At 26.5% G+C, this 17,265-nt stretch overlaps 1 protein-coding gene across 6 annotated transcripts in view; it reads right to left on the bottom strand.

Moving 5' to 3' along the window:
• LOC107436641 (disco-interacting protein 2) overlaps positions 1-17,265 on the bottom strand; it is a 190,082-nt gene that overhangs the window by 44,457 nt on the left and 128,360 nt on the right. For all 6 annotated transcript variants that reach the window (XM_071188297.1, XM_071188296.1, XM_071188299.1 and 3 more), the window contains one exon: positions 3,079-3,153. In XM_071188297.1, the coding sequence (XP_071044398.1) occupies positions 3,079-3,153 (75 nt within the window). The remainder of the gene's footprint in view (positions 1-3,078; positions 3,154-17,265) is intronic.

Below are 17,265 nucleotides of genomic sequence, written 5' to 3'. Positions count from 1 at the left end.
AGTTCCTTATAAATATTAGTTATATGTTCCTTATATGTCAAAAATGCATAGTAATAAACTTTTAATTTTCTTAAGTATCAAAAAGAAAGAAAAATTTTTTTAAATATAAATATTTAAACAATTTTTGTGCAAAATTTTTCTGCACATGCATTTGAATATAAATTTCTGAGATTTTAAATCTGTTATTTTACCTTAATTTTAATTAAAAAATATTTTAAAACCTGCTGATTACCTATAGTATAATTAAATTTCAATATAATGCATGGCAACTGTTGGTAGTTTTGAAGTTTATATATTTTTTTTGGCAAACTTCAGTTTTTGACATTTTTGACGGGTTTTTGACGGTTTAAACCAGTATTATACCCTTGTCATGTCACAAACCACTTTTTGACGTCAAAAACCCAACCCTGATTAAAGTATTTAGTAATTATTTATAATTTATTTGTATTATTTACAATGTATTTAGTAATTTAATATATATATATTTAATACAATGGTTATAGTGTATAATATCAACATTAACTTTTGATCTAAGTATCTTGAAATTCTTCTTAATGACATAAATACATCACAAACAATAAATATTTCATATATTACTAAATATTTCCCACATGTAAAATAGATACATTACTAGTTTATTTTTATATTTGAAAATATTAATAAAGAATTTGTATTGCCAAACAAAATAGCCAACTACTAATAGATTTAAAATGCAATTTATGTGAATAGCTTTGAAGCTTTGTAACACATAACTAACGGTGCATATTGGTTAATGTATTATCATGAGAAATACCAAGTACATTATCAACGACACAAGTTGAACATGTCACCAATATTGTCTCTTTCTCATTAAATAAAGCAATTACTTGGTACCCCTTAACAAATCCTTTCAAATGTACTTTATTTTTTATCTATTTTCAGTATCACACTATGCATTTGTAGTGTTCTCCCTAAGCCCTTTTAGAACGGGCGGTCCACCCTGCCTGTCCTTGATCCCTATAAATGCGCCTTTTGTAAAAATAAGCAGCCATCCCTTTAAAACACAGCCTTTTTATTCCTATTGCATTTTTAAAAAAATTAATTCACTGTTTAAATAATAATTACACACTGGTAAAATTATCTGTGTTTATAGGTTTAATTCTGATTACTATTATAAATATTTAATTTGTTAGGATTATTCTCAACTCATAAAATTTTTATAACTATCTTTTTTTCAGGGGGAATATTATAGATTTTTTAATGGTTTTAATTTTTTAAGATATTTTTTAAATAAATAACTTTTTTCTTTTTTTAAAAAAAAAGCACCTATAAATGTTCATTTTCTCATAATTTTCAGTTTAGATTATAGAAAAAAGCTTTCAAGTTTATCCATTAATCATTTTTTTTTTAAATTTACTTTTTTTGAAAAAAATTTATGTCCAGAGATTACCTACTAGCAAGCCTTTAATTATTTTTATAAACTACAAATTTTTCTCTTATTCTGATAACGAGAGAATTATTTTTGTTGAAATATATACTTAGAAATATATACATAAAATAATATAAGAGGGTAATTTAAAAATTGCTGAAGATCAAATTCAGTTATTACATAACACATTTTGATGCATTTTTATGGTGTTGAAAGAGTGTCTTTTCAAAACTTATAGTACCCTTTTCCGAGAGGCAACGCCTTGCCCTTTTTAATTCCTAGGGAGAATTCTGACATTTAAAATGCAAAAATATATTCTTAATGTAACATAAACTATTTATATTTTTTAATAAATGCTAACAAAAATACAATCATAAAGCAAATAACACATTTCAAGAATTTCATTCACATAAATGCAAAATTGTTTATTGTTGGTTTTTTTTAATTACATTGAGTCCTCAGATAAAAGGAACTAATTTTAACCCTTCACGGCATCATTTTACATATCTGCCAAGTTTAAATTGAATTTTCTCTTCTGTCCTCAATAATTTAACATTGAAGGACATGCTATTTCCACGCGTATAGCTTCATTAGTCTGGTGCCTACTGCCATTTCCATAAGAGGGATAACTGTTGTTCTGAATCTGCAGTTCTTATCACTGCAATTTAAAGCTCCAGACGCTTCATTTCTTATATTTCATTTTTTATTGATTTTTGCTGATTTTGTATTTTTTATTGCCAAGATTTGATTGTTTACATTTATGTTGGGCATCAGTTATGCATTGAATTTATTGCATTGTACACACAGTTAAATAGATATACAAAGTAATAAAAAATGTTCTTCTCCCTCAAAAAACTGTAAATGTTTTTTTTTCAGTATTATTCCCATATTCCTTGGCCAATCCTGCATATGAAAATAATAAATATTCTGTACTTTTAAAAAGTGTGGAGTAAAGGGTGAAAATTTATTTTTATAATTACTAACTACAATTTTTCTAAATAGTCATTATTAAATTAATTCAAGTTGATAATAAATCTCACTTAATTTTTATTAATTAAGAGACAAAGCTGTAGTTTACAATAAAATGTTATAAACAACTATAATTGATAATTTAGAATTAAAATTTATCTTGTATGACATGAATATTACAGCATAAGTGACAAGTGTGGCAAACAGTAGAAATGATATGGTGTGTTTCGATAGTTTAAATAATAGTTTTGAAATAATAGTAAAGTTTTCATATAAATCTTTTTTCAAATTTATTTATTTTTATTTTTCTTTACTTAAAACTCTAGAAGTTAAAAATGAAATATTTGGTAGTTGAATATTCAGCCAAATACTGAATAATTAGCATTGGGCCTTCAGAAGAGGCAGTCAGCCAAATATTCCTTATTTGGTAAAAAAGCTGCCCAGTGTATTTCTTATATGAAACATAGACAATATTTACTTTCTCATGTGTTTCAAATATTAAAAAACAAAAACTTTTGATTTAAAACAATGGAAGATAATTTTATTCCTCTTGAAGGGATTTGTCAATAATAAATTAAAAAATTTTCATACAAATTCTATGTAAAGATAAAATTATTTCAATTCAAATACTTTTCGTATTTGTTTGAACTTGTGCAAATATGTCAATTAAGTAAACAAAGTCAGCAGAGTAAGAAACTAACCTGTGCTGCGAGCCGGCATGTATGGGGCCAAAAGTTTGGCTCGTTTCTTTTCATACCCTTTCTGTGTGATGTCACCTAAAAAGTACAACACATTTAGTTAAAAAGAAATTAACAAAATAAAATACAAATCAATCCATTATTATAATTTTAAAATTTTTATATAAGTAATTAAATAGGACTTCCAAAAAACTTTTTTAATTATAAGAAAATAAGGAGCTAAAAAAATATAACTATTTTTCACATGTTTTTACATGTTCACTTAAAAACATGTTCACATGTTTTTAAGTGAAAGTAGATTTAACCCTTAATAGCTATCCACCCAATGTTTTTGTACATTTAGGTCATTTTGACCCATTAAGGGTAAAAAATAGGAGTTGCAAGTTCAATGCTTGCAATATCATCTTTAATTTATTATTACATATATATGCTAAATAAATTAATATTGTTGCGTGTTGAATTAATGATTATTGTTGTTTGCATGGGAAAAGCACAAATTATAATAGATTTATGCATTACTGTAGAAGGCAATCAAAAAAAAAAATAATACAAAAAAAATCCATATATTTATAAGTATTTTTTACCCTACTTAATACTAAGTAGGGTACATAATTAACTCTAATAAAGACAAATTTTACAATTTTATTCCAAAAGTATAACATAATATATTTTTATTTTCAGACTACTTAGTTCAGAACAAAAGGTTTTAACAGTTTATAGTATAATTTTATTAATGAAGCACTGAACAACTCAATAGTAAAAGATCAATTTATAGAAATTTTTTATAGAACTGCTGTATTAAAGAAAAGAATAACCAATTACAGTTATTTAATATTCCCTCATACCAATATTTAATTAGATTTTGTAATTAAGTTCAAGACTTCCTCAATCAAAATCTTTTAAAGTAGGGTTTCAATAATTTCAAGTCAAAAATACTGTGAATATGTCACTTAATAATTTTGTACACAAGTAATTTAGAGAAGGATCCCTCACTTTACCATTTAAAAATTCTATGATTACTGTATTGTTAATTAATATACCTAATTTATTTTAAAGTCCGATGAAAGAGACGAATAAAATATTAAGAAAATACAAAACTCCACCCTACAAGATCTGTAACTAAATTTGCAGAAAATAATAAGCTCCTGAATTCATCACCATAAAAATATGATAATGTAAAATTGCTAAATGAGTTTCCTATTAATAAAATGACTGAAATTCCAAAAAGTATGAAACAACTAATCCTGCGGGTAAAGCTATAAGTCTAAAACATGTATAATTTAGTGGACGGTCCCTAAGTTCGAACTATCAAATTTTACCAGTTTCACTGATAAAAGAAATTTAGCAATAAAATAATGTATAATAAAAAAGATGCTGGATCGAAAATACAAATCTTTTGATTATTCAATTCGATTATTTTAAAACTCACATTTGTATTCATAGAAATTGGGATGTCCTGGACAAAAGAATATCAAGACAAAAAACTAAAATTCTAGACAAAATAATTTTTATCAGGAAAATCAACTATGACCCTTGCATACAGTTTACCGTTTCTATTAATATAATAGCTTCCTTGATATAAGGGGCCGTCCATAAGAGATGTCTCCGGTCTTCACCTTACCCCCTTTAGTCACATGCCACACTACTTTACATAAATGTATACTAGCAGATCCGAAACAAAACACATGTTATAAATCATATTTTAAAATTTATTTTTTTTAAGTATAACTACGTGTTTTAATCAAAGTTAAAAAAACCCGTTTTTTTTTCCTTTTTCTTTCTTTTTTTTTTTTTTAAACTCTGGTTGGTTTTATTGGGTTAAAATATTACTTAGTTTAACACTTTTTAGATTTAATTTTTAATTCAGAAGAGAAAAATTTTAATAAAAAAAAAGGTTATACAAAAATAATTAAGTTATAAATTAAAATAAAAAAAGTTTTAATTTCAATGTGTAGTACCATATTTTCCTGCTGGTATTAATAAAAGAATTTTAAAGTAATTATTTCCTGAAGAAAAATAAAATCATAATATTGGGATCAGAGAAATATGTTGTTTTCTGTTTTATTTATTATTAAACATTCATAAGTTATAGCTTCATTTTTTAGTTATAAAGTAAGCCTTTTGCAGGCCTACTAACTACAGAACTACTGTTTATTTAACAATTTTCTTAGTAGTTTTAGGAATTACTCTTTTAATTGAATATTTATAGTTAGTTTTTATTTGAAAATTCCAGAATCAATATATTTCAGATAAATATGAAATCTCTTAAATCTATTTCTTTTTTATCTTATTCTTCATTAATCTATTATTCTTCATTAATCTTGATTATGTTTATAAAAAAACCCATTTAAGCCTGAGTTTTTTTGGGTTTGTGGGTGGGTCAAAAACCCTAGTTTTAATGACATATCGCTGGTTCAAAGTTAAAACGACACTTCTGCACTCACTTCTCATGTTATTTGAATGAGAAGTGAGTTCAGAAGTTGTCGTTTTAACTTTGAACCAGCGATATGTAGGCATAACAATAGGGGTTAAATTTGTACTTAATGAAGAAAAATATTTAAAAAAAATTATAAACTAATTACATAAATTATTTAATTTTCGGATTTTAAATGTTTTCCTATAATCAAAACGTGTGTAGTCAGACATGTTGAAACCCTTTCCCTCTCCCTTGCAAGAAACTGAAACAATTTTTTTAAAAACCATCTCCTTGCCTTCCAAGTTTAACATCATTTAACGGACCGACAACAAATAAATTTGCCGATTTCCACAAGTAGTCTTGAGCGGTCTCTTTTTCAATTTTATATCGACACGCGTCATCAAGAATATTTAATAATACTATTTAACAACCGCTGTTTCAAATCTAAGCAATACTTGTTCGTATGAAATTCGTTAGTTATATAATTATCACCTGAAAATAAGCTTGACTACTACATTATGATAACCGGTAATCAAAATGATTAAAAAGGAAAAGATTACTAAATACTGCAGAATCAGAAGTTAAATAGCGCTACGTAACAGAAATAATCACTAATGGAGAGCCGTTTAGTTCGAAAAATAGTTCAGAAGTCTTATTTTCAGATTCACGGCACTGTTAAAATTGCAATTTTTTCAAAAATTTAGTTTTTTTTTTCTTTAAAGTTTTTTTTTTATTATTATTTATCTATTTATTTATTATTTTGACTAATTGCAAGTACATTCATAACTAATGCTGTAACTAATTGCTTGTTGTAACTAATAACTTGTGGTAACTAATTGCTGGCCGGCTGGTATGTTTTGATATCAACAGGGTACCAGAAATTTCGACCGGCAAATTTAGAGGGGGTGATAAAAAGGTGAAAATCACGAAAAACCCGTAAAACATCATAAAATTCTACTAACATGCGAACAACAAAAAGATTTATTTATTTAGTTATTACAAGAATTGAAGTGGCACCCGCTGACGTCAATGTTTAATACGACAGTTTACAACGACGTAAAAACGATTCCAACAAGAGCTTAATTAAGGTAGGATAAACCTTAGCTGATCTTCACCTTTGTTTTCTCTAAACTCAGAGTTTGCATAAATGGTTCGTGATTTTAACCCTTTCACGCCTATGTTCTACGGTTAGTTTTTATCTTCTCGATACTTTTCATCATTCTTCTGAATTTATTGATCGAATTTTGAACACCCTGTATAGAAAGATGGCGTCATCAAAATAATAATTCAATAACAAACGAAAAGTGTCAAATGCATAAATCGCGTCAAAAGAGGTGCGAATTTAAACACGGTATTAAAAAGTCATGCAATGATCCTACACTGTGATGATATGTAATCAAAATGAAAATGATGATTTAAATACTAGATCAGCTATTCCCAAAAGGTGCTCCGCGAAACCCTAGAGTTCCGCGAAAGGATTACAAGGGTTCCGAAAGTTAGGATTCTTTAAACTAGTAAAATTATATTGATATCCAATCAAGACTTCATAATTTATTTAATATTTTGATTGCTTAGATGAACTTATTTATGTAAAATGCCAAGAGGGAAAAAAGTAGCATAAATTAAAAAAAAATTCAATAACAATATAAAAAAAACTATTAAATAAAACACGAAATTTATAAAAATTTAAATAAGAATTTCTCTTCCGAGCTTTTCAGTTCAAAATAAAATAACTAAACTCAAGACTAAAGAGTGACGTTTCTCTGATAACTAACTATTCTCAACATTTATAACAGTTCCTTTTAGACAACAATAATTCAACTTATTTTATTCATTTACACACCAAAACTAATTCATAATATCATTAAATATTTCATTCTTCACGTTAAATATTTCAAAATAATTAGTAGTGTTTTTTTTTATTTTTTATTCTTTGTTAGTACATTCACATCAGTTAAATAATAGCTTAACTCAAAAGCACAAAACGGAAATCACATGGACTAGCGTAACGATATGACATACTCACAAAGGATATTTCGAATAGGAGAGACTTATACATGAATAAAAGGTCTGGGAGGGTGGAACTCAGTTAACTAGACTGTATTAACTAGACGTTAACTAGAAGTAAACATTTTATACGTGTATCACAACATTAATAGAATGACCATATTGTATGCTAAAATCAAATAAATAAATGTTAATATTTTTTAAAGCCCATAATGAACTAAAATAATAACAAAAAAAAGTTAAATTTGGGGGAAAAGACTGACTCGAGAGCCCTGCTAAATAAATACAGTGAATATAAAATTTTAAAAACTTAATCACATTTTTTTTTCTTCCTTTTTAAACGTATGACAAATACTAATTTAATAACAAAGTCTAAAACTGTCATTGAAAAAAGTATCGTTACACAATTTAATAAAAAGACTTTTCTTTATTAATACCTTGACGCAAAATTTTTATTAAACATATTTTTCATACTTTTTTTTCTTTATCTTGCATTAATTTAAGGTCAAAATAAGTGAATAATAAATATATTTAGCATTTTTAATAATTAATGGCTATGAAATACAGAATGAAAAATCGGTGCCTTTTTCCGCGTAAGTAAAATCTTCCAAACAATAATTTTTCAAATTTGCATTTATTTGCAGTCATCTTATATATTTCTTAAATTTACAAAATCAAGTATTGATAAATAGGAATGAAGAAAAAAAAATTTTTTTCAATGCACTTTTTTTTGGACTTAATATTTCAGTACAAATATAATTCCTATAACTTAACATATTTTTTTAGTAACAATCAGACTGTTTTTTATAATTAAAAAATACAAAAAATTTTTTTTGCTTGTAATTAGAGCGTCAGAAAAGAAATAATATAAAGGGGAGACCGTTGGCCCATTTGCGTCTAGGGTTAACATTCATGGTCATAATCGGTTTCTATTCTCATGTCGGTAACACGGGATATAATGTCATACCGTATAATGCCAACTTCTTAGTTATAACCGGCGATTTTTCTAGAATATATGGATTAGTTGTAAATATTTCCTTTAACCATTTAATGTTCGATATAAATAATTTAATTACAATTATTTTTAACACCACTAAATCTTAACAAATATAGAAGTAAATCATCCCATTAACAGTCTATTATGAGACAGGGATTCATGGAAGTTAAGGCTTCAAAATTTCATGACCAACGGCATGATTGTGGCAATGTGGTCAGCATTGTGCACAGGCCGCCTTTACTTCACAGACAAGCTGGTACCCATCGATCTGAAGCTGGGTGGGTTTCAAGCCGCCACTGGGGATCTAAACTAACCTATAGAACTATGAATCGACAGTAAGTTTTTAATGTGCTGACAAGATTAAATTAGTTAAGAATACCGTATTTGTTAATGAGCTAACACATAAAATATTGATGGGGGGGGGGGGCTAAGACTTCCAGGTAGCCATTAATGATAGTTTTCATTCCGACCTTATTTGTAAACTGTAAAAATTGTATTCGAATCTTCATATTCAGAATTCAAATCTGTATATGGATATAAAGAATAATCGTAATTGAGAACGCATATTTTTGTTATTCATATTGACCCCTTTATTATTTGTTAAATGTTAAAACGGCATTGTTAACTATCATAGATTGTTTCATGGTGAAGATGTGAAAATCTACTTCAAAAATTACGAATTATAATTTCTTAAAAATTCAAAACGTCCAGGGTGGGTAGCTAAATTTTTCATCGAATATAAGAATGTTTTAAGCTCTTTTTAAGCACTCTTAAAATATTTTTAATCTTTTTTTAAAAACAAAAGAAGAAAATAAAAAATAATTAGCATATGCGCAGTAATAAAATTTTTTTCTTCCTATAGTTTAACGTTCTTTATTTATATACATAAAAATCAACAAAATGCGAAAACATTTGTAATGAAGATACATAATCATGATAAAATAACTATTTTCTTATAAATATTGCAGGGAAAATCATGCTTTTTCGTAATTTATTAAGACAATCGACACGGCAAATGAAAAAAAACAACTTATTTTGAGAAAGAGAAAACTAAGCACTTTTACAAACCCCAATAAATAAATAAAAAACGCCTTAAAGGGCTTTTAAAAAACGCAAATCAAAAATAAGCACCTTTAAGCACTTTTTAAAAACTTTACGCACCCAGTGTCAAGTATAAAACAACATACAGAATTTCAAACACTGTTCACGCCAATTACAGAACTATGAACTACATACATTCGCATTAAATTTTTTGATCAGAAATTCGAGGACATTTGGTCACCTTAAGAACTTATTTGACGAATAAGATTTTAAAGGATAGAAAGAAAAAAAAAGAAAGGAAAAAAAGAAATTAATCGGTGACATTCGGTCGTGATACGCGCGTATATTTAGGACATCGGTCGACAGCCTCCCACTCACTTTCAATCACGAAACGAATGTGTAAACAAAATGGTACGATATAAATCAACGTTTCAGCCATCGATTAAATAGTCATTTAATCAATAGAATCACATATATTACTCATTAGAGAAGTTAAATCTGGTTTCATATACTTGTAGCGTTAATGTTGTGATGTTACCGGTTATTATATATTACTAAAATTGCATATGAAACAACTCAAACACTTAATTCTATAAAGGTATATAACTAATTATTTAATGTTTATATCAAAACTTTTTATTTATTATACTGTAATACAAATACTTGATGAAGATGCGTAGTCAAATTATTCAACAAAAAATAAGCACTTTTCAAGCACTCAAAAAAAAAAATTTTTAAAACTTTAAAAAAATATAATTAGGCAAGGCTGGAAAGTTTTTGACAATTGACGGTTTTATCTTGTTTTAACCGTCATGTCGGAAAAAAAAACCTTTTAGCATTGTTTTCGACAATTGTCAAAAATCATGAAATTTTGAATGATGTAAAACGAATGGCGTTTTCATAAGCTACGGACCGACAATACGCCGAAGTAGATTGAATTAGTTTGAATTAATTGTGAAAACGTTGAACAGAACAATGTGAACTGTGTTTTTTGCATAATTCGTAGCGAAAATTAACATGGTAAAGGAAAAATCTCATTTTGAAAAAAGGAAAATTAAGCACTTTTTAAAAACTCCCAATAAAAAAAGCACCTTTAAGGGCTTTTAAAAAACGAAAATCGAAAATAAGCACCTTTAAGCACTTTTTAAAAACGCTACGCACCCTGTTGATGTTAAGGATTTCAAATCTGAAATTAGTTTTGCTCCTAAATAGCTACAGATTTTTTTAAAATGACATTTTAGTCTATTTTTTGTCGAAATATCAAGTTGAAAAACGTTATATATAACAGGGGGTCGCATAAATACTAACTTCTACGGCAGTTAGGGCACATCATGATAAAAATAGCCTAGGAAACCCATGCCTGGAAATGTCGTCGTACGCAACTAGAAACACTTTCCCTATTATTACTTGTTCAGAAGCACACAAAGAAACAGTTCATAACAGAATAGCGCCTCTTGTGGCGTATGAAGACCGTCCAGAGCATGGGCTCCTATGCAATTTTAATCCTGATGATGTGTACTAACTCTCCAAGAAGCTTGTCGCAACTAGGACTGGGCGATATATGAAATTTTATATCGTGATATATCATGTGTTAGACATAGCGATGTATCGCGATATAACATAAGCTCGAAAATTAGCAATCACGAATCTTTAAATCAATCAAAAATAAACAAAAGGAATGAATCTAAAGCAACAGAGAATGTTAATTCGAAAAAAAATTTTTATAACATTAAAAACATTGTTTAATTTTTTCAGTTAAAATAATAAAGACTTAAGACCAATGTCTTAAAGTAAAAACAAACGAACACGCATTGAAAGAATTTTAAGAAAAAAAAAAAAAAATACTAAATTTAATAGCGTTTAAAAAGCTTCAAAACATTGCAGAACTTCTTATTTAATTAAACAAAATAAAGTCGTTTTAACTATTAGCAGAATTTTTCAAAAAAAAATAAATAAATAAATAACGCAAACCTTTTTTAATTTTCTCAAAAATATAAACAAATGAAATAAATGTAGGCTTTGTTTTAATATGATATTTGGCCTTTTGATACTCGGGCAAAAATATCGAATAATGAATATTCAAAAGCCGAGCAGCAACTGTTCAAAAAAAAAATATGAATAAAAAATAAGATTAAAAAAATAATTATTATATTATTTTTTATTTATAAACAAATTTAGTCTTTATTGAAAAATAATCAAAACTTAGCTGTATAATTGGTATGGGGTAAAGGAAAAAAAGCTTTCATAAAAATGTTTAAGATAATTAGATATCAAGATAATAAGAAATATTTAAGATAAATAAAAAACTGACTAACAGTTACTAAAAAAATAGTTATAAAGATAGAAAAAGAAAAATTTTGTCTTAATTTTTAAAACAAAACTTCAATACTAAATATAATATTTTTCGTAATAAAATTATCTAAAAAACGTTGAAAGTGATAATGACTATCGGAAATGCTTTCAAAAATGCATCGCTCTATCATAAAAACGTATATTAAAAAAAAAAAAAAAGATAATATGCAAAAGCAACACAGAAAAAATAAAAATCGATCTTATATTTTGAAAGAAAATTTTAAAACTAAACGTCTCAGTTTTCCAATTACCGTAATTTCAAGAAAAAGTAAAGTTCAAAGTCTAATAGAAACCCTCATAATTACCACGTCATAATAAAAATGTCTATAAGAAAAAGTTTTTAAAAAAGAAAAAGCTAGAAAAAAAACCGAAGTAAAAATCGTTCTTAATTTTAAAATGAAAGAGTTAAAGCTAAGCATCTCAATTTAACTTTTTCACATTGACATATTTTTTAAAAAAAAGTGGCCATAAAAGAACAACGTTCATTAGATGGGCTCTTTAAAAAGTGCTGTCACAATAAATAAATAAATAAAAAAGCTGATAAAAAGAAAAGTTAATAAAAGAGCTAAAGAGAAACACAGTTTTTAATGTTGCCGGTTATCTGTCTTACCATACAGAAAAAAGTGACAACAAATGATTTAAGTCTATCAGAAACGCTCTGTTAAAATGCTGACCTTTAGTTAATACAGAAAAACCAGTAAAAAAGAAACAAAAAAAAGTTCTCGATTTTTAAAGCATTAAGTGTTGAAAAACGACAAAATTGATTTGCCTGAATTTAAAAAAAAAAATCACCAATACAAAACTCATGGTTCAGTATAGAGTAATATAGTTTCAATTATTCAAAGTTCACTTTTCCATTTGTCTTTCAGAACATAAATTAACACATTTTAGAACTTAAATAAGAGTAAAAACAAGTTTTAATAATGCCTAGTAAAAAATACGATTTTAGATAACCCTTTATTAAATCTCGATTCAAATTTCCCCCAAATTAAACTTAATCGAAAAATACTTTTCAAAATAATACTTAGCCGAACATTCGGACTAATATTTGGCAAAAAGGCCGAATATTCGTTACATCCTTAGTTAAGTTCTAAATCTTGTTAATTTATGATCAAAAAGACAAATGGAAATGCGAATTTTGAAGAATTGAAACTAGGTTACTTTATACCGAACAATGAGTTATGTAAGGCTGATTTTTTTAAAAAACTTCAGGCAGGTCAATTTCTTCGTTTTGTCAACACTAAATGTTATAAAAATTGAGAACTTTTTTGTTTACTTGTTTCATTTTTGCTTGTTTACCTATAATGCAGCATTTTAAATGAGCGTTTCTAATACACTTTATTCTTTTATTGTCACTATTTTTTTGCATGGTAAGACAGGTGCCCGGCAACATAGAAAGCTTTGATTCTTCACGTTTAAGTTATATTTCAGAACTAAGATAAACATTTTTTTCGATTGCAATATTTTTTAAAGAGCCTTCTCTTTAGCTGTTTTATTAACTTTTCTTTTTATCGACGTTCCTTGTTTTTTTAATTTATTTATTTATTTTATTTTTTTTGACAGCACTTTTTAAAGAGCGTATCTAATGAACGTTACTTTCTTTATGGCCACTTTTTTCTAAAAATACGGCAATATGAAAAAGCTAAATTGAGATTATCGGCGTTAATTTTTTCTTTCAAAAATTAAGTACGGTTTTTGTTTTAGTTTCTATCTAGCTTTACTTTTTCAAAAAACTTTTTTGTAGACGTTTTTATTAGACGTTACCTTTTTTTTTCTTTTTTTGAAAATGCGGTAGTTGGTCAACTAAGACGTTTAGTTTTTAAAAAAATTTCTAAAATCAAGATCGATGTTCTTTTTTTTTTTTTAAGGGCGTTTTTATGATAGCGCTGCATTTTTAAAAGCGTTCCTGATAGACAATATCGGCGTTAATTTTTTCTTTTAAAAATTAAGTACGGTTCTTGTTTCAGTTACTATCTAGCTTTTCTTTTTCAAAATACTTTTTTGTAGACGTTTTTATTAGACTTGACCTTTTTTTTTTTTTTTTTTTTTTTTTTTTGAAAATACGGTAATTGGTAAACTAAGACGCTTAGCTTTAAAAAAATTTCAAAAATTAAGATCGATCTTTTTTTAATTTTTTTATGGGCGTTTTTATGCATTTTTCACTGCATTTTTAAAAGCGTTCCTGATAGACATTATCTCTTTTAACGTTTCATGGATAATTTTTTTTTTCCGAAATTTTTTTTTTAGCATTAAATTTTTGTTTTAAGAATTAAGACGATATTTATCACTATTTCTCGTTTTTTTTAATTGTTACACAATTATGGCCAGAATTTTTTTTTAATCTCTGTTAAAATTTCTAATTATCTAATTATCTTTACAATTTTGAACATTTTTATTAAAGGTTTTTCCTTTTCCCCATACCAATAATACAGCTAAGTGCTGATTGTTTTTCAATAATGACTAACTTATTTGTATATAAAAAAATAATATTCTTTAATGATTTACATATGTATTTACTTAATTATTATTATTTTTATTTATTTTTTTTTATTTTTTTAAAAAAAATTTACTGTTCGGCTTACAAATATTCGGTATTCGGTCGATATTTTTGGCCAAATATACGGTATTCGGCCAAATCACTATTCGTTACATCCCTATTTTAAACCCCATTGCCCTTGAATCAACAATAAAAATAATTCCTCAAACCTGCCATAATTAAATAATTTAATTTTCATTAGACATTATATCAATCATTCAAGTTCAAGGTTTCGAAATTATGATATAAGAACAAACAAATAAAAGAGTACCACGAGAAATACTTAAGAAACATAATTGAGTCATATAAATTTCAAAAATCAACAGACGGAAGAAAAATAACTATGAATGAGAGTTAATAAAAAACGATCCCAAATTATGCATCATTACATCTTTATTAAATTAAAAAGGAAAAAAATAACAGAAATTTAACCAGTTTTTATAATTGAATCTGTTATTCCAGTAAGTTCTTATTGCACGACTTTCAATTTATTTAGGAATAAAAAAAATATTGCAAATTGAGGGTTTCTGGAATATTTCATTCCACTATAATTCATCAAGTAATGGGTGTCGTCGGTGAAAGTAAAGATTTTCCTCAATTAGAAAGTTTTAAGGAAACTTTTAGAAGACGTGGAATGTCTCAATTATCGCCCAAGAATTGCATTTAAGGTATACGAAATTAAAGAAACCTAAAGCAAATCCAGGACTGATATTCAGGTATTAAAAGTTAATGCATGTATTGTTTATCAATAATTATTTTTTTCTTTGGCATTATTAGTTAGTTAACAAGGTGCGTAGCCAAATTATTCAACAAAAAATAAGCACCTTTTATGCACTTTTCAAGCACTCAAAAAATATTTTTAAGCACTTTATAAAAATATCATAACTAGGCAGGGTTGGAAAGTTTTTGACAATTAATGGTTCTACCTGGTTTTAACCGTCATGTCAAAAAAATAAATAAATAAACCTTTTGGCATTGTTTTAGACAGTTGTCAAAAATCATGAAATTTAGAATCATGTAAAACGAATGGCGTTTTCATACGCTAGGGACTGACAATACGCCGAAATAGATTGGGGTTAAATTAATTGTGAAAACGTTGAATAGAACAATGTGAACTGCGTCTTTATGCATAATTCGTAGCGAAAATCAACATGGTAAGGGAAAAATCTCATTTTGAAAAAAGGGAAAATTAAGCACATTTTAAAAACACCCAATGAAAAAATGCACCTTTAAGGGCTTTTAAAATACGAAAATCGAAAATAAGCACCTTTAAGCACTTTTTACAAACTCTACGCACCCTGGTTAAGTAACTAAAGCTAATTATCCGTGTTGAAATTTGTCAACTTACAATAAATAATTTTCTACAAATTAATTTTTAATTAAGGAATTCAATAAATACTAAAAAAAAAAGTTAAAAATGATTTAATTTAGAAGTTAATTAGTCATGCAATGGTAATTTTTTAAAATGTAATGTGTTATAAAAGTAAAGCAAAATTAAAACTTTCTTTTCCTGATATAATTTACAATTTAACTTTATTTTATTCTTATTCTCAATAACTGACTTTTTTAAAAATATTTTTAAGTTATTTTCCATTAATCGATTTAGTTTCAGTACTTTCTAAGAAAATGTACAATACAGAACACCCGACAGCAATTAAGTTACACCAAAAAGAAATTAGCCAACGATAAAATCATTTTCCTTTATATTAAAAATGATTGCTAAAATACCTTTTTTGTCACCAATGACTAACGGCGATATTAATGAAAGATCATTGTACTTTAAGTGACATGTTTCTCAGAACAGACAATAGTTTTATTACAATGGTAGAGATAATGATAAGAAAATTTTTCTGGAATAAGTTCTTTTATCTTAATGATAAGCTAAACGTTTAAAAGTAATGAAAAGTAAGCTTAATTAACACACATCGAGAATTAATAATTAGTTATTTTCCAAGATTGTTCGTCAGTTATATTTTAAGAATGCGGAAAAGTGTGACAAAATTTATTAAAACATACAAATGATAATATCATTGAATATAAAAATATTTGGAAAGCTATCCTGACATGCAAACATTCGTGTAACACTTCACGTGAAAAAATAATATTTCCATGTAATGAGTTAAAAAATAAACCATTTTTTAATATTTAGAAATTTGGGAAATTCAGGAAAATTTTTAAAAATTAAAATAAATAATTTTTACACCATTTGATGCAAAAAAATACCGATTCATTTATTCTAAAATCATTTCAAAAATATCTGCACAGTTCAGGAAGTATTTTTATTTTTTTTATTTTATAATTTTAAAAGAGATTATAGTACTGTTTAAGGAATTCGGAAAAAATTTTGAAGGGGAAAATTCTATTTTCTTCGAAAAATAGAAATTGATTCTCATTCTCATTTAGAAAATCACCTTTGATTAAAATTTAGCAATAAATTAACAAACACTATTTGTTTGATAACTGTGTGAAACTTAATGCAATGTTTGACCTAAAGTCGTTTCTTTTGCCTGTCTTGGTCCATTAGCTTTGCCTTTTATACAAGCTTATAATAAGAAAGAAAAAAAAATCGAAATATATATTTGTGAAGAAGTTGTCATTGACTTATACAATGTAATCAACATTTAGGTTTAGGTATTAAAAAGTAGCGTAAGTTATTATTTCTTTAAATTCCATATTAAATAAAAAAAAAATCTCGATTTTATTTAAAAAATCATTGTTTAAAAAATGAAACAAGTCATTTTTTTAACAATGATTACAAGATCTAATACGTGATTACAATACAATATTTGTGAATGCGATTTGCGCTTAGAATTTTTATTCCAGTTGCTAACAATTCTTGAA

This window comes from Parasteatoda tepidariorum, chromosome X2, assembly GCF_043381705.1.
Source record: "Parasteatoda tepidariorum isolate YZ-2023 chromosome X2, CAS_Ptep_4.0, whole genome shotgun sequence".
Classification (NCBI taxonomy): Eukaryota; Metazoa; Arthropoda; class Arachnida; order Araneae; family Theridiidae; genus Parasteatoda; species Parasteatoda tepidariorum.
This window is presented reverse-complemented; position numbering and strand designations above follow the sequence as displayed.